Below are 19837 nucleotides of genomic sequence, written 5' to 3'. Positions count from 1 at the left end.
TCAAAGCGAACAACTCCAGAAAGTCTCAATTGAGATTGTCATTGGTGCTCAATTAAGAAAAAGAAACCATAGCCACAAGCCAAAGCATATATGTTCCAGAATCACTATCCATGTGGCTTAAAATCCACTGATGAATTCAAATACCTCGGAAATTGTCCAAATTATAGTTGGTGCAATGAATTCAACTAAACCGTTAGTTTAAAATTACATGCTTTAAGAGTTAGAACATCCTTTGGATTTCACCTCTGGTTTTGCACACCCTTCATACTCAAAAGCAATATTGGCTAAATATACACAAACTGATAATTTTACTACATAAGTATCCCATTTTAAGTACTATTTGACATATCAATGGCACCATTTGAGGCATGTTGATTCAAAAACCATAAGCAATGCTGCAACTAGACTCGGTGTGTACCGATTATTCATCGATCTAGTGCTTCAGGGAGAGTGCAACAGTGGACTATATTATATATATTCAAGGAGCCAATTTGATGCATGGTTGTTTGTGCTGCATGAAATGTCTAACAGTGACTCCATTTTGATATCAACAATAAAAAAATTCGTATGATAGCTTCAGTTGAAACTTCATATCACATTAGGATTGTCTTGTTCTTTCTCAACATTTATTCTCCCTTCAGCATATAACTACTATACTTGTGTAACTATGCTATCCAAAAAGCACTAAAACTAACTATATATGCTTTTCACATCAAAGTGTAAAAAAGATTGTAAGGTTCTCAAACCAGTTGAAATCTCAGTGCATATATTTGTGCCTGATCTTTGTAACATTTCCTCACCAACTATGGATTTATAAATTTAATGTCAGGTGCTTTTCTCTTCATCTACAAATCTGATTCAAAACCTGTTAATCAAGACCTATATATCTGGATTCCATTCAGCGTCATTTTGGCATTTATTTCCTACATTTGCAATTTGCAGTGTGTTTAAGATTGTTGGGAGCTTTTCTTCAATCCTTGTAATAATAATGAAAATCACTTCAAGTTCATTTGAATGAATATGTATGTGTCTCAGCCAGCCAGTTTCATCAATCAATCATTTCCTCATAATTTTTGAAAGCTGAGAAAGGCCTTATATTAAGTAGAACTTCGACCCGTGCGGTGTACGGGTCTAATTAGCCTAATATGTAATAAAAAAATTTGTAATATTAAAAAGGTATTTTAAAAAAAAACTTTATTGTAATTTGTAAGCAAATGATGCGGGTTCGATTTCCACTGTAGAGAAATTAATTTTTTTGAATATAAAACTGCAATAAAAAGAGAGGGAAAATGATTAGGTATATGGCCCTGTTTTAGAAGTAGTATTCTTATATTGTTTAGAGACATTTTAACAAGGTTGGATATTTGGAATATTAAGTAGTAGACTAATAGCAGACTATAACCTAGTAAAGCCCAAGTTTTGAGTCAAAATCTAGAGTTATTGAGATCTGAAACTAAGTGAGTTAATATTTAATTATGAAGGTTAATCGAGAGGTAGTGGAGTGAAGACCGCCGTGTTAAGAATTAAGAGCTGCTGCTGCGAAGGTAAGGGACTCCACGCACTTTTCTTACTTGCAATATATAATTTCTTTTATGCTGTTATGGTGCGGTGGTCATCTTTATTGCGAGTGATTATGTGACTGCTATTTATTAAGGGTGATATCTTAAGTAAATAGATTAAGGTAGTATTTACGATTGGTACCGGTGGTTACCAAAGGTGTTAAATTAGTCTCTTAATCGGGTGGATTTAGAGAGGTTTCAATTATGGAAATTCCTGGTGTGACTAACGGAGAGGGTGTATTCATTCATTCATTCATTGGCATGGTTCGAAATATTACCCAACGGTGGGGTATCGAACCTAAAACTTTTCGGAATAATACTCAATGGTGGAGTACCGAATCTTTAATACCCAACGGTGGGGTATTGTGTCCAATGGTGGGACATTTTATTTTACTCTGTGGAGTGGCGATACCCGGATCATGTAGGGTTTGCTTGTGTATACAAACTTATAATATAAGAGATATGGTCTAAACTGGCCCCTGGACCTAGTTTCAGCTCTATGTGACTTCCTCGTCGGCTATTTATTTATAAGATCAAAGTTAAATCACTTCATTCTTCAAATAAATACCCTGAAATTTTAACCACAACATTATAAAGATTTAAGCCATTTGATAAGATAAATTTTCAAGTTATTCAAGTACCAAAATTCGAATCAGATAGTAAACTTTTTTTACAGCAATCAGATACTGCATATAAAAGTTTTGTAACTAGCACTGACATAGTAAGACTTGAGTAGGACTTATATATATCTAAGAGAAGTTATTTGTACAAAAACTGTCAATGAAATGAGCACATTTGCTCATGGATGCAAACTAGGGGGCTCACTCAATTTACAATAAGATCACATTCACTCTAAGTATGATATAAAGAGAGCATATAAGGACTCTATTTTTACCATACAATGTGATCCATCCTTGCCATGGTTTTGCAACTTGTCTTCTACAATCCCATATATAAAAAGCCCAAATTTATAGATAAGAAGCCTACATAACATCCACTAGTTATTATATAAGACAGAAAATGCAAGATGGCGTCGTCTGTCTTCCCTTTTCGTTGATGAAACAGAAATTGTACGATTTGAAAGCTGCAGAGAATAACTATTTGGTTGGTTATTGGAGGGTGCATCTGAGCGCACAGTGATTTCAGTGTAGGAATGGGGGCCCTAGGAAAAACCACTCTTGCCAAGCAAGTTTTTGACAGCCAAATGGTAACATCACAGTTTGATTGCCAGGCTTGCATCGCAGTTTCTCAATCATACACTGTGAGAGGGTTACTGATAAATATGATGGAGAAATTACGTAAGGAAACCGAAGGCCCGCTTCCAAAGATGTTACGCAAAAAAAGATGATCAGTCATTGACTATAGAGGTAAGGAAATACCTACAACATAAGAGATATCTGGTATACACTTTGCTCTTCATCGACACATTAGGTTTCATCACTGCATATTTTCTAATATATGTGGATGACTTGCTGCTCATGTTGAATACTTGAAATTTTTGCAACAGTTCAAGAAATCACTTGCTGCCAAATTCTCCTCAAAGGGTAAACCGATTTCAACACCAATGGCTACTTCCTAATTCCTTATCTTCTGCTACGATACTAGACTCAACAACATTCAACCATTGTAATAATCAAAACCCCTCATTTTAATGAATACGACGATTATCTCACTGCAAAATTTAGACGCTTAGTTGTTTTGTAGTTACTTATTGTTAAGAAACATGGCATCCATGGGAGAAGAGAGAAAATAGCTCAAAAGTGTATAATATTGATCAAGGAAAAATATTACAAAATGAGAAAAGTGAGTGTAAAAGATTACATCAAAGCCTATATATAGGCATCAAGAAACTACTAACTAATCCTCCTAATTACTAACTAACTATATCTTTAACACCCTCCCGCAAGCTAGAAGGTGTTCACAACACTTCTAGCTTGGGATAAGCTATACAAAAGTACATCAAAAAAACCAACTAATCAATCGAGAAAGCAAGCAAATACAACCTGCTCAAGATATAGCATAAATGCAACAAAGCCAATATGGCTAATCACCTGTCTAAAACAGGGCAACAAAGAGTAGATTAAAGAACTCAAACCAGTCTTCAATCTTCACAATGAAGAGATAAACCAGCAACAAGTAAATCCTCAAACAGAGGCTCTCAGAACAAATGTTAAGCCATCATGTCTTCATGGGGAACAACACAAACATCCAATAAACTCCAGCCAAACTACATTCTGCTGAAAGCATAGAGTATCAGTGGGATAAGACTCCCAAAATGAGCTTCTTTGAGTTGACTAATACCTTCTACGATGGCAGCAAATAAAGCATGAACCAAATGTGTTTCTTCAATCTTAACACAAGGAATGAGTCCAAAGAAATAAAAGAACTAGTGACAGCACAATGCAATGACAACTCATCAGTTTATCAGTCTTCAATGAAACCAAGCATGACCAATTTACTACAAGTAATACCAATTAACACTTTTCACCAACAGTGACCTTTACCAAGCTTCTTATGAACATCCAAATAAAGTTCAACCAGTAACAATGTAACCAAGGCATGAGATCCAAATTTATCTTCAAAAAATATGTTCTCAGTGATAAGCTAATAACAGAGCACCATATTGAAACGATATTGCATGCCAAACAACCAAACTGAATAACCAATGCACCAAAGGAGATAGCCACAACAAATCTGATCGGGTGCATAAAACAAGCACAAGCTTCATAGTAGCAGAAAATTGAGTCTAAAAATAAACTGAATATGCCAAACCTTAGTGTAAAACAAGCACAATCTATAAACATACACGTCATTGCGGGGAAGTCGTGAATCAGTGAATCTTGACTTGAATCAAACACCAAAGCAATCCTTCTCTGTCTCCAATCTAAAACTTTTCACAAACACCTTGGGAGCACTATCAAATATAAACAGAAATTTTCCCAACGAGAAATTCCAAATCGATATCTAGATGTTCTCGTTAAACTTACCAAAAACAGATCGAAAGCGGAAATAAATGATTCAGTGAACTGAAATGCGATTGCAAATGGAATCGCAAACCCTAGAATTTGGGGAAAAAGGAAGAGATTAAAGTTGCGATTAAAACAAAATCGCAATCGAACACGGAACAAGAATCAAATCGAAAAGAAATCAAGAAATCGGATCTAGAACATGAATTGGAATCATGAAATTCGCAAAACGGTTTCAAAATTGAAATCAAGAAAACGGAATTCGCAAACGGAAGATGAGAAAAGTGATTTTCTCATATGGAAAATTAACAGTACTAGAGAATTGAATTTCTCAGGAAAAATAGAAAAGATAGAGCGATAGAAAATGAAAGTTGAGAAAAATAAATTTTTTCGAGAAAATACTAGACCCGCAGCTTTGACATAAAAAAAAAAAAAAAAAAAATCTCGAGAAAATGCAGCGGAAAATCAATTCTGGGAAATTAAATTCATTAATATAAAAATGATATTACAAATAATCTACACAAGTGTCTGCAATTCGAAATTGGAACCTACACAAGGGGCAGGAGTTGGCGACCTCCAACCAATCTTGGATACAGTTTGCATGAAAGATGTGTGAACACGGCAATCGGACACCGGCATTAAGATCTTCAAAACAAATAACACATTTTGCCACTTCTTCAACTTCTACCATCTCCAATTCCTCGATACAAGACTTAGCCGCAGGATTAAACCTAATATGTTCTTCTTCAAAGATCATTTCCTCTTCATCCTCTTCCAAACCATCATAGCCTTCATAGCTGTAACTGTCTTCATAATCAACTTCATAACCTTCAACCTCACTAGCCCTTGTAACAACCTCATTATCCTCCTCTTCTTCTTCAACCTCCATTTCCTCTTCATCCTCCTCCAAATCAACATTGCCATCATAGCCGTAATTGTCTGCATAATCAAGTTCATAGCTTTCACCTTCAATAGACCTAGCAGCAACCAACCTATTATCTTCTTCTTCTTCAACTTCCATTTCCTCTTCATCTGTATAATAATCTTCATAACTTTCACCCTTCGTACCCCTCGTAATAGCGGGAACCAAATCACTATCTTCTTCTTGTTGTTCTTCAATCTCTATTTCCTCTTCATCCTCATCCAAACCGTTGTTCTCTTCATCTTTATAATAATCACCTTCATCACAACTGTCATCTTCAAGAGGCGTCGTAACATCTAAATCAACTCGAATACTAAAAACATTTAGGTCCTCTTCATCTTCAAAAACCATATGATTAGCACATTGCAATATTTCTTCAAACACCAACCTAAAAGCATCGTTTGGAAAATTTATTTTTGAAAACCATGGTACAAAAGTAGTTTCTTGCATCAGTTGTTCCATTGAGACATTACGAAGAACGTGACGACAAGTACTTCCAAAAGATCGAGTTCCATCGGTTGGAACAAACATATGTGTGTATTCAACTAGGATGTTGAAATATATATCGGACGAAATAGGTTGTATGTTAACATAGGTGGAAGAATCAACCGAAGGAAAAGACGGTGACAAAGAGAAATGAGGGCGTGCCCTGCAACAATATTCTTCCATGGATGAATAATTGTTTGAGTAGAACAAAGAGACTGAATATTCCTGCGCTGCGGCGCGTATGTAAAAACTAAAAACGAGAGAAATTAGGGTATTGTTTTCCGTGACTATCAACAAATAACAAATGTAGCGTTTTTTTTCCGTCAAAAAAAAAAACAAATGTAGCGTTTTTAATTATTACTCTGTACAACGGTAAAACGTGACTATCAAGTAATAATTTTATTATTATTATTATTTTATTATTATTATTGCTGTTGTTGAATAATTTCCGGAAAATTCTAGGTGGGCAATCTAGTTGGATGATTTTGTTAGATTAAATAAATCCCAAATATTGAGGAGTATATATTTTTATTTTATTTAACTAAACAGGGGTTGCTAGTCCTAACAACAACAAAAATTTAAAAAATAAATTTCACGCCATATCATTGTCACGTCATCCTCCCTTAAATTCATTTGATGGCAGGGATTAAAAACCTTGACTGAAGAAACTTCGGGACTAAAATCTGTGAAAACAAATTTTAGGGACTAAAACGAAAATTTTGTAAAACTATAGGGATCAAAAATATATTTAACCCAAAAAAAAATTGCTAGTTGTTTCTTAATTAACTCATTTATAAACTCTTTTTTTTAATCAATTAATATACTCATTTGCTTAATCTACTTCTAATATTATTAATATAATAAAACTGATAACTATCAAATTTACTAATAAATGCTTATTAGATTTAACCAACTAAATTTTCTAATATTATTAGATTTGTCATTGATAATTTATTGATTTAATAAATTTTACAAGAAATAACACAATAGTTTTACTTATATTTTATTAATATTACCAATCGTTAGTTGGTTCAGTGGTGATTGGCGCTTAACTTAGTAGGAAGGACCACAGTTCGATCCCTCGCAACTGCGATCAGGACGGGGACGAAACCACTTGATGTCAAATTAAACTGGTGGTGAAACAAAAAAAAAATTAAGATAATTTTTGTTAGAACTAAAATAAAAGTTGGTATATTTATAGATTAAACCGGTAGTTCGATTTATGGGAGAAATAATTTATAACCATTTTTTTGTTGATAGACGAAATGACAAAGCTATTGAAAACTCACACACACAAAGTGAAGTGACCGGGGGTTCGAACTCCAGTACCGACGTCCAACACTAATGATTTCAGCATTTATATCAGTTGAACTAGGATTTGTGACCATTTTTAACCAGGTTTTATTTAGGCTTAATTAGTATTTTGGTCCCTTAAAAAAATTGGTTTTATATTGATCTTTTAATGATTAAATGTTTCTCTTTGGTCCTTTAAAGATATTTTTTAGCCTAGATTGAGGAAACTCTCCCTTATATTGAAGTTGTTGTGACATTTGAGTTTTTGCCTCAATTACCGGACCTAGACATGGGCTGAGGTGGCCCATGGCCCACCCTCATCCCAAATTTTTATTTTTATTTTTATATTTATAGTATTAATTTAAATGTATTCTTAATGATTTTAAGTCACTCAATATACATATTTGTACAAATATTAATGTAAATATTAATTTAGAGTTTATTATTGATAATTATAAGTAACTTGGTACACATATTAATTCTCGTATAGAATTCAATTTATATGCACCGTCAGTGTAAAATTATTTTACGCATGCATCCAATAATATACCGACACATCATGTATGATATTTAAAAGCACATGATGTGTCACATTCATTAAATGATGTTGCAACACATCATTGGATGTATGTGTAAAAAATCTTTACACCGACAGTGCGCAACAATTAAACTCTAGATAAAATTAGCAATTGAACTAGCATATATAAATATGAAATGACAACAAAAATATGTTTAATTAATATTTAATTTTTTAAGTCCCATATTTTCACATTTGTTGCAATTTTAATCCTATCTCAATGTTTTTTTCTTTCTTTTTTGCCGTAAAAATAGCAAATTTTAATGCAAAAAAAATGTGAATTTTAGTTTCAAATTTGATATTTCATCTTTAAATTCAATGTTAGAGACAATAAATCACCTTTATGACAAAAAATCGCAATTTTTAGAGTAAAAATATAGATTGTTGATACCAAAATTGTAACATATAAAAATAGATTGACTATTTTTCGTCTCACCCACAATATTCGATTTCAACGAAAGGGGCTTGTTGAGTACACGTTCGATTTCAAAGAGGATCAATAGTGCCTTGTTGGAGAAGATTGGAGAGTTTATCTGCTTAGGTGTAAGAATTTGTGTTCCAATAGCCCACCTGGTTTACTATGGAGGCAAAACATAACATGCATTTGGAAAATAAGTATCCCATTGTAAGTACTACTTGTTGGATAATTTAACACTGTTTTTTAAATGGATTGTTTGTTACATACAACATACTTGTTATTTTTTTATATTAACTCTTTAGTTCTGAGGGAAAGAGGTTTAGTAATTTAAACTAGCGTGTGGCTGCGGGTTAAGAAAAATCTTTCGAACGATTTATTTTAAAGAGAGCTAATTTAACCACTTGAGCTCAATTAGTTACCTTCCCTATATGTTAGTTATGAGAATTGCCTGCAATGTCCAAATACTACTTACTACTTATTGAGATTTAACAAGTTAAGGATTTAATTTTAACTCTTAAATTTCCAAATCCTACTTACTACATATTGAGCTTGCAATTTCCTCGTTAATAACTTGTAAATATTTTTCAGAACAACAGAAAATATAATATAATAACTTCCCAATTTCAACTCATCCACAAAATATATCAATTCATTAGCATGTTTTGTGTTTATTAAACAGATTAGATTGCAATAAATTAGTACCTACGAACTATGCATTATTAATAATACTGTGAAATTAATTCATGCACTATAAATACATACTGAAACATAGGAGATTATACATTGGCTATGTTAAGAATATGTCAATCACATTACATAAAAAATAAAAAAATAATAAAAAACAGTTTGAAACCCCTTAAAATCTAAACTCAAAACTAGAGAAGACCATGTGTCACTCATTCAATTCTTCAAACTTGTTCGGCAAAAGTAACCCTTTTAACTTTAACAAGTTTCCACTGAGCGATATTTTCAACCGGATTCAATACGGGATTAAGATGATGTTTTCTGTCTCTAGCATTGGACTTCTTCACATCCCTTCCCGCTAACATAGTATCATCTTTTTTATCCTCCTTAGCGATTCTCCATTGATCGAGATTTTCAATCGGCTTTAACACTGGATTAATGTAGTCCCTTCTATCTCTAGCATTGGAGTTGAATCCAACTGTCTTCATGGTTGATGAATAAGTAGGAGAAGAAACATAGGTGTTGTTGGTGTGAGTTGCCATGAATGATTGGATATGATGTGATTACAAACAATGCAAACAGAGTGAGAGGTCGTTTCGGAAGTTTGTAAGTTTGTTAATTGCAATAACTATATTAAAAATATAATGTCTCCTACTCAACTTATATATAGGTTTCATGAAGATTAGATTTTTTTTATTGGCTGAGTGAATCTTCTTGTTTGTTTAAATTTCTAAAACAAATAAAATCTTATCGATTTCTCAATTAACAAATCAAATCTTTGCTTAAAAAAAAAATCAAATCAAATCTTATTAATTTCTCAAACATAGTATCTTACTAAGCGGTACAAAATCTATGGTACATTTTTATCTTCTTTTCTTAACTTTTTTTTTTTTAATTGCGATCGGCTAGTTTTTTATCTCATTAAATATGTCCTAATATGATCCACACAAAAAATATGTCCTAATATGACCCACACAAAAATTGGCCAAATGATTTATCTAATTATCTACTACTTATTATTATTTAAATCAAATTTAAATTTAAATATAGTCAAAATATTTATATGTAAATGCAATTATCTCTCTACGGAGCATAGTTGGATATATTTTTTTTTAATAATGTAGTTGAGGATTGAACTCAGAATCTCATATATACTACATAAATCTCTTAAATCATTGGACTAAAACTAATGACTTAGCATAGTTGGATATATATTAATATATTAAGAGTTCATTTGGTTAATGAACTCTCCTAGTATGAATCGTTATAGAGAACTCGATTTTAGTTCTTTGTAAAAATAATTCTTCATGGGAATTTGCTTACCTCGCGACTGAATTATAGATTATGGGATCCGTTCGTCTGAGAATTTGAAAGTTAACTCAATTTTTTACGGTTCTGTTTGATAAAAAATAACTAATAACTGATAAACTAGATTATAGTAGATGAACTTATAGCGAATAAACTAACTGATTGAATTTGTAGTGTTTGATAAAATTAGCAGTTGAATTAATTTATAAATATGAAATGACATAAAAAACATATTTAATTAATATTTAATTTTTTCAAGTAAGACGATAGGGTAAAATTAAAAGAAAGAATATAAGCGCGTTTGAAAATAAACTATAAACTAATAAAATAAGTTATAAGCTCTTTAAAAAACATTTACAAAACATTTTGTTTTTTACTTTCACCAATGATTTGAATTCCTTTCCGATTATAGTTGCGAAAAATCAAATAATGTCGATCACCACTAAACCAACTAAAAAGAAAAAGAAAATGACAGACAGAGTCACAACAAAACCAAACAGCAACGCAAGACAGCACTCCACAGGTACTCCGTAGTCCGTACCAACGAGGAGATCACAGCAGAAACCAGCTATAGAAAGTAATCTTAATCGTCATAGAAGAAAACAAAACAAGAAACACAAAACATCCTCAAAATGCAAAACCCAGGAACAACAACAACATCATCAACAACAACACAATCACAATGTTCTTCACTTTCATCATTTCTTACAACAACCTTATTCAGAGACCCAAAACCAATCTTATACACTTTCCTACTCATCTCTCTCTTCTCAATCATCCTAATCCTCTCTCTCACTTCTTCTTCACTTTCTTCAACCCATACCCGACCCGATCCATTTCTCTACCCGGCCCATCAAACCCACCGCATCATCTACGACCAAGACAAAACCACCCCTCCACCTCCTTCAATAGCATACCTCATTTCCGGTTCAAAGGGTGATTCTTCTCGGATCCTAAGATTACTTTCTGCAACCTATCATCCACTAAATCACTATCTTCTTCATCTTGACCCTTCAGCTCCTCATTCAGATCGTGCTAATTTGGCTCTTGTTGTTCAATCTAACCCCATTTTTAAAGCTGCAAAGAATGTTCATGTTATGGGAAAACCTGATTTTGTTTATTCAAAAGGATCTTCTCCTGTTTCTTTTACTCTTCATGCTGCTTCTATTTTGATTCGTTTGTCTCTTCAATGGGATTGGTTTGTTAGTCTCAGTGCTGATTCTTATCCTCTTGTTACTCAAGATGGTATGGTATGGTGCTTTTATTTTTTGGTTTTGTTTTGTTTATTTACTTTTTTTGTAAAAGTATGTGTTTTTGTGATTTGATGTTGAATTTTTTTTCTGGGTTTGTTAGATCTTCTCCACATCATGTCGTTTCTGCCTAAAGATATGAACTTTGTAAATCATTCAAGCTATATTGGGTGGAAAGAGTAAGTTCAATGTTCTCATGTCTGCAAGTGTATATTTTTCTTCATTTGTCTAATATCAATCATTCATATGGTGATGAATGATGATACTAAATTTAGCTAACTGTGTAGTAGTGACACTTCATATCGAAGGCGTGTCTGGTGTCTGGCATGATATCCAACACTGACACCTCATATGATGTGTTTACTTTCGATCACTTTCATTTTCTCAAATTATTACCGGTGTCTACGTGTTTGTGTCGGTGTTTCATAGTTAGCTATAGTGAGTAATATATCAATCATTGTATCAGTGGTTAATGTAACGTGTAGTCATGTACATGCATAACTATTTATGGGTGTGGTAGGATATTAAGTTTTGATTTTCTCGTTATTATCTACTCACTTAGAGGAGCTAATTCCAAGGTTTTGCATAGGGAATATGAATAGTGAAGTGTTTATTGACTATGATGATGATAAGCATTTTGTTTTGATGCTCTAGGTCGAGGAAGTTGAAACCCATTATCGTTGATCCCGGTCTGTATCTTTCTGAAGGGACTGAAATGTTTTATGCTACTCAGAAAAGGGATCTTCCTAGCGCTTACCGTTTGTTTACAGGTGTGTTTGGCACTCCTTATAATGCATCTAGCAGACTTTTTGTTTCTCACTTTTATTTGATTATAGACACTGCCATCGGATTATAGATAGTTTCATTGCAGTACACATAATTAAACTCAGTATGCATGATTCAAAACTTTGTAATCGATACTTAAGTGAAAAAATTAAAATCAAGTGATATCCAAATATCAGATATATATAACAATTTTGAGATCATGAAAATAGAGTCTTGACTTTGACGAGATTTTGTGAAGGAAATGGGTTTAGCTACTTAAATAAGAAATCTAGGTATAAATTCAACAAATAGAAACATGGTTAAGGAACATAACAATAAATGAAACCTAGGCATCACTATTAGAACTATTAGTATCTCTGAACGATCATAGAGCTCTGTACCGGAGAATCGGATATAATCTCTCCCTCCCTCTCGGTGAATAGGAAACCATGTCTTAATGAAAATGACACCATCCAAATCATTTTACATTGTAACTATATTGTCTCAACTTGTTCAAGAGTATCCGATTTGACTGTACCTCCCCTTCAAATCCATGTATCGAAATTCCATTTTGGTCAATAATGCCACTTAGTGGTCATCCTGTGGTGTCCAAGGGCTATTAGCGAGCAGCCTGTGTATTGAAAGTCTTTTAAGTGAGTAACCTAGATGCAATCGGTGGATCACTACATGCCCTTTAGGATCCCAGGCATGTTGTTGGTGCCGTCACACTAATAGGTAGTAGTGGAATGACCTATTCTGAATACCAGAACTGGCATTGGTGATTATTTTTAATTTGAACCATCATTTAGTTGTGAAGATAATATTGTAAGTGAGGTAACCTTCGCTGCGTGAAACTCATTATCATTTTCCCTGGGGTTTTCAACTTTCTCATGTTGAAAGACTGGTTTATGGTACCTCTTTTGGTTCGCAATAGTTTGCTAGGCCTGTAAATGCTCGGAGTCTAGGACTTCATTCATATGTTCATATTAATGCCAAAAATGTGTCATGGATTAGTTAGAAACAAATCTTTTTTGCACTCTAGTTGCTGGCTTAGTTATACAGTTGTCCAAAAAGTGTACTCAATACTTTTAGGTGAATGGTTGAGATCTCGACTAAGTATGCTGTTGATTGCCTCTTCCTGTTATTCCCTTTTAGAAGTATAAGAGGTTCCTTGCTGTTATCAAAACTGTTAGTTGATCAAGGTGAAATCTATGTTAGGCCTTGAACGTTGACAACAATGCTATCAGATTGTTGTAGCTTAAATTTTATTTTATTCTTTTGGAGGGTAGATGAAAGAAAAAAATTACTAGTAGAAACGTAGTAGGTGTAAAATAAATGCAGGTATGGAGAGGTTTATTTATCAACAGGACGTAAACTCAATAGACTCTTTTAATATCAACAGCAGCAGACTGGAAATTATATGGTGTGGTCATGTCTTCTCCCCCTAGTATAGTGACCGATTCCCTGAGTTTTCTTGTTGATTGCACAACAAAGAAAATTTTGGAATTTAATAATTCTATCAACAGCAACAATTAGTATAAATATTCTGTTGTTTCCACCGCAAATGGACAACCAAAATTTTACACTTATCAGTAAACAAGAAAGTGGTGTATAATTGTATGATAGAAAAGTTTCTACTTTTCACATACAATTATAGTTTGAAATGATTTTTGAACACATGGCACAAATGGTGTAATGCTCCCAAGTTTAGTATCACACTCGTTGAAATCCAAGCGATATAATACGACTACTACAACAAAACAAAGGGTTATTCATATTAAGTGGAGTTGGTTACCTGGGTTCTAGTTGGCCATTATAATAATTATACTTATCATAGATTCATAGAGCCGCATGCCCTTAACTCTTATTAATAGTCTTCCACTGTATCATGTTGACTGGAATTCTACTATCTTTGAAGGGGCATTGTTGTAATGTATACTGGTTGTTTAATTATCCAAAACAAACTTATGTAAACTTTCATCATTTTACTCTATGAGAACCACTCCAACTTTCTTCATAAAGCTCGTGGTTGGTCTGGTCCTGAGCTTATCCATCCTGTTACTTATTTAGTCTGTTAGGCATCGAGTTCGAGCCATACTAGCAAATGTGTTGCATAAGAGAATTGGTTACAATTTCTGATGTGGACAGTTTTTTAGAAGAGGAAACATAGGTATAAGTAGTGAACATGACAAGAGGGGAATTCAAGTTTATTTTAACTGACTTATTCTTTTATTGTGCAGGTTCATCTTTCTCGATTTTAAGTCGTAATTTTATGGAGTTTTGCCTTTTAGGAGTAGACAACCTCCCTCGGATTCTACTGATGTATTTCTCAAACACACCGTCATCGCTGTCCAATTATTTCCCTACAGTTCTCTGCAATTCTCGACAATTCAACAAAACAGTCATAAATAAAGACTTGTTATATGCTATTTATGATAGCCATAGAAACGATCTTCGACCACTGAATTCGACGGATTATGATGACATGATTCATAGTGGAGTCGCCTTCGCTAAAAAATTCCAGCAAGATGATCCTGTGCTTGATCTCATCGACCAAAAAATTTTGGGCCGAAGTCCTGGATCAGTTGTTCCTGGTGGATGGTGTTTAGGTGAGCCCGGGAACAGCACCTGTTTAACATGGGGTGATGCCAGTATCTTAAGACCTGGTACAGGCTCTCAACGGCTTGAGAAGGCGATTGTTGAATTGCTGTCGAATGGAACTTTTCGATCTCGACAGTGTATATAAGAATGATCTTTCTCCAGCCTCATGTCACACAATGTAACAGAATAGAAAAAGAAACTCAAAAGGATTGGTAAGAACTATAGGAATCAACTACGTTGTGTTTAGTTTATCTAGCGAGGAATCTATCAAGTTAGGTATGAGTATTATTTATTTGTGTTAGCCCAATTAAAATTTTGTAATTCTGATGTTTTTATTTTATAATTTAATGTGGATGGCCATCCATATATAGCATGTATGTTAAGATTTGGTTGATGTATTATTCTTTCTTAATCATCATGCAAATATGTGTTTATCTTAATGTGCAAATATGTTGATGTATTATTCTTTCTTAACATTGAAAACAAAAGAAAACTAGTAAGTGTTTGCCTATAGTATGATGTTTTCTGGTCTGAATGAAGCTTTTACTTTTCATATTTATAGCACTGTAGATCTTATTCTGCTTTATTTTGTATATTTATAGTTGAACATGCTGACTAAGAGCTAGTAGCCTCACAAGTTCAGAGAATATAAAACAATTATAGCAGAAAATCGTGGATAGTTGAACATGCCGACTAAGAGCTAGTTGAGTGCAGTTGATTCTCTCTGACAACACTGCAGTCGGCCACCTTTAAGTCGTTTAATCAAGATCAAACGGTCTAAATTTCATACTCAAATTTATGTTTGGTTGGTGGCGGATTCTAGGGTGGGAGACCTTAATAGGTCTCTCACTGTGCACCACATATTTTATACAATGGATCAAATGCAGTATATGATATTATAATGTACTGTTAGCATTATATTATTTATTTTTTCACTCTTTTAAATCAGCAATACATCTATTTTTTTTAACCTTTTAGTTCTCAAGGGGGGAGTTCCTTATAATTTTCAACCACGAGGAATTAAGGTTTGGTCAAGAATTAATTTTACTCTAATGATGTAAAAAAGTAGGATAACAGTAAATCTTTAACAAAATAAAAATTCATATTAAAAAAAAGTAAGAATAAAAGTAATTATTGGCCTTTCACAACAAAAAAAAAAAGTAATTATTGGCCAAATTTTATTTCTTGTTGGCCGAACTCTAAATTATTAAAGACCCTTCCCCTGAAAATTAAAAGATTAAATAAATATATAGTATATCTAATAAAAAAGAGTGAAAAATAAAAAAGAAAAAGAAATACTCCCTCCGGTCCTTTTTATAAGGAACACTTTGAAAAAAAAATTTGGTCTTTTTTATAAGAAACTTTGACCAATTTTCAAATGGTTTAAATGTTCAATTTCACTTATGCCCTTATTTATTATGAGTGAGAATTTAAAAATAAGTAAGTTAGTTGAATAAAATGTAATTAAATAATGGTATACATGGAATAAATTTAAATTTATAAGAGTATTAAATGAAAATAACTATGTTAAATGTGTTTCCTTGGTATGTGTAATTTTTTCAAAGTGTTTCTTATAAAAAGGATCGGAGGGAGTAATATAATACCAATAATACACCATAATATCATGTACTCATTTAATACAATGCATAAAACATATATATGGTGCACGGTGAGAGACATGTATTAAGTTCTCCCACCCTAGAATCCTCCTTGGTTGATATGTTATTCTTTTTTTTTTTAAGCAATATATAGATTTTATATGGCTAGTTAAGAATACTCCAATGCATAAAAAAAAAAAAAAAGTTTTCTACTAACAAAAACAATGAACGGGACGTGAAATGAACAACATCAAAACAATAAATACTCGAATGACAATAAATATAGTTTACACGATTAATTACTTAAATTAATGTATCAACATAATCATTTAATCATCTTAAAATCTTAATTTTGAAAACTGAAAAGTTATATCTCATCTCTTTAAATTATCTTGACATCAAATGTAACCCTTTTCACCTTGACAAAGTTTCCATTTAGTAAAATTTTCAACCGATGATTAATGTATTTTTTGTCTCTAGCATTGATTTTCCTTATATTCTTCCGGCTAGCATTGGTCTTCCTTATATCCTTCCGGAAACATAATATATCTTTTTTAGCCTCCTTAATAAATTTTCATTGATCGAGATTTTTTTTCAACTGGCTTTAACAATTTGGATAGGACAAGAATATATGAACGATGTTGTTACCAAGATTAGTCTTTTGGAGCAACTTACTTCGATCATCACTTGTTGAGCAATCTTAATTTCCAACAACATCGTTTATATATTCTGGTTGCCCACTATTTGTGTTATTTGCCATTTGTGTCGTACAAGAGGATAAGAAGGACAATTGAGACAAACATCGGCTATACAAGAAAAAGAAAAGTTTGTTAATATTGTAATAAGTGTACTAATAAAAACAAATCTTAGGTTATGTGATATATTATGCTAATAAAAAGAGATAAATAGCTATTAAAATACAGGCTTAATTGTATATTTGGTCTCTTATATTTATTTTTATTTTTAATTAATAATAACATAAGAGACCAACATGAACTTTTTAAACGTAAATGGACAAATTGAAACCTAAAATAAACATAAGGAACTAAATATTCAATTAAGCCTAAAATATATGTATGCGGTTTTGTTCTCATTCGAAAAATTATTCCAAAATTCAATCAAATATAGCGGTTTTACAAAATGACATTCAAACACATACAAAATTTATGAGGTTTTTTCAATCGGTTTTTTTATCGGATTGCGATTTTAATTTTGATTGGTTTGGATTTGAATACCCATAATTAATATATGCATAAAATTAAAGAGGCAGAAAATATTTTTTAGTAATACATATAACATGTATAAATATTGGATGAACATAAAATTATTCGAATAATATTATAAATAGTTAGAGGATATATATTTTTATATTTGTAGTAGCAATGTATTCTGTAAGTTTTGCATAATTGTAATTTATTTTTACGAATGTATGCAAAATAGATGAAAGGTAAGAAAAGTGAAAAATACAAAATAAAATATGAAAAGAAATAAGAGATCATAAATAATTGTGCATGTAGTATTACATAAAAGAATTAGGGAGAATGAATTTTAATATATTGATACTCTTATATATGTAATAATGGGTTGTGGGTATTTTTGGTGATCGATATGCATGACTCAAAGAGTCATATTTAATATACGAGAATGAAGGAATTATGTATGATTTATTAATATTAAAATTTTAAATTTAAATTTCATAATTGATTTGTGGTGTCATGCATGTAATTGGTTGATGGTGTTCTTGATATGTGTGCGTGTGTGTATGCGCGCGCGTGTGTGACTTCAAGAATAATATTTAACACATGACGGGAAAAAATTATGTATTATTTATCTAATATTAAAAAAACAAAAAAAAACGCTATGGTATATTATTTGTATTTTCATCATTTTTTAAATTAAAATTTGCAATTTTTAAATTAAAAAGTAGAAGTCTCAATCAAGAATATTTAAGTTTGATCTCTAATTTGAACAACACTTGAATTTTTTTTTTGGTCAATATACTTGAGTTGTTTTGTTATTTTTTTAGAATATGACGCTAAAAAATAAGGAAGTAACAAATAATTTAAACAATTTTTAAAATTTGGTTCTAATGATAAGTTATAACAAAAAAAGAAAATAAAAAAATAATATATTTAGTTTATTTAGATATTTATGCTACATAAATACTAGTAATGAATAAAATATAGGTTTAAATTGCAATTTTGCCTACTAACTTTTATAATAGCAATTTTGATCCCTAACTTTATCATCTTTTGCAAAAGGTTGTCCCCCACTAATTTTGACAAAATCAATTTACACTGGACAATGACTTCATGTCACGTATGCAACTAATCAATGCTAGTGTTAAAAATATATTTCAGTAAATCTGTTATCCAAATTAACAAAAAATAATCATCATTTTTTTTATATCAAAGACGGCTTAACGCTAAAAAAAATTACAATGGAATCAATCAAAAGGGGTACTATGCCCCAAACCATAAAAAACAAATAAATGCTTAATTTTACTCAGACAAACATCAAAATAAACAATAATGCAATTCAATTTACAGCCCATGTTAGCCAAAATATCCGCACATTGATTAACTTAGAGATGTCCAACTCCCAATCCATATTCAAAAGCCTATTAATACTCTTCACCAAAGTATAACTCATATTGTCAAATAATCGATTATCTCAAAAGCTTAAGCTGTCAGGATAGAGTCATATAAATTGTTTTATATTATTTCTAACACATATGCAACTCCTTGATCTTCCTGGTTCTTGCTCTAATAACTTGCACTACTGTTAATAAGTCAATATGTAGCTCAACCAATTGCAAGTTGCAACCATTCAAGAACAACACCTCAAAGCTCAGCGACAAAGGCACTACACTTACCAATAATGAGTTTTTCTTTTCATCAAACCACCAAAATAAAGCGTATTTGAAACATAAATTAATTTTAATGAATAGCAAAAAATTAATTACCCGTAAAAAGAAAAGCAAAAAATTAAAAGAAGTAAAATATTGATGACTCTTCCACCGTCAATCATGCATCAACTGAGTGAGAGTGAGTTGTGTCCTGCACAGTTGTAGTATTATCCATCATTTTTATTTTTTTATTTTTTATTTTTTTTACTTATTATAAGTGTGCTAAAAAATTAATTATTTAAACATATAAGTATCTCCAACATCCAAACTGTTTAAATTAAGCATATAAACAAAGCAATGAAAATGAGTTAGAAGTGGGTGAACCATAATAATTAAAATTATAAACTGTATAATTTTAATTTAATTACTCTATCAGTCCCTTAAACATGATATTAGTCTCTACAAATATAACATTTAATTTTTTGGTGTTATTCCATGTTAATTTTTTGTTTGAGTTCAGTTCATGTAAATTAAAAAATGAATGTTTTTAGTCCATATATAA

The 19837-nt window shown here is 31.9% G+C and overlaps 2 protein-coding genes across 2 annotated transcripts; one reads left to right on the top strand and one right to left on the bottom strand.

The window, feature by feature from the left end:
• Positions 1-3329: 3329 nt before the first annotated feature.
• On the bottom strand, positions 3330-6211 carry LOC123898854 (E3 ubiquitin-protein ligase CIP8-like). Its single transcript, XM_045949913.1, has 2 exons — positions 4969-6211; positions 3330-4914 (listed from the first exon to the last, which is right to left on the bottom strand). The coding sequence occupies exon 1, from the start codon at positions 6114-6116 to the stop codon at positions 5031-5033; it is 1086 nt and encodes a 361-aa protein (XP_045805869.1). The 5' UTR covers positions 6117-6211; the 3' UTR covers positions 3330-4914; positions 4969-5030.
• A 4485-nt stretch (positions 6212-10696) lies between these two features.
• On the top strand, positions 10697-15382 carry LOC123898763 (beta-glucuronosyltransferase GlcAT14A). The gene is made up of 4 exons (XM_045949808.1): positions 10697-11458; positions 11567-11642; positions 12118-12233; positions 14469-15382. The coding sequence occupies exons 1-4, from the start codon at positions 10846-10848 to the stop codon at positions 14972-14974; spliced, it is 1311 nt and encodes a 436-aa protein (XP_045805764.1). The 5' UTR covers positions 10697-10845; the 3' UTR covers positions 14975-15382.
• Positions 15383-19837: the final 4455 nt, after the last annotated feature.

This window comes from Trifolium pratense, linkage group LG1 (genome assembly GCF_020283565.1).
Source record: "Trifolium pratense cultivar HEN17-A07 linkage group LG1, ARS_RC_1.1, whole genome shotgun sequence".
Lineage (NCBI taxonomy): Eukaryota > Viridiplantae > Streptophyta > Magnoliopsida > Fabales > Fabaceae > Trifolium > Trifolium pratense.
This window is presented reverse-complemented; position numbering and strand designations above follow the sequence as displayed.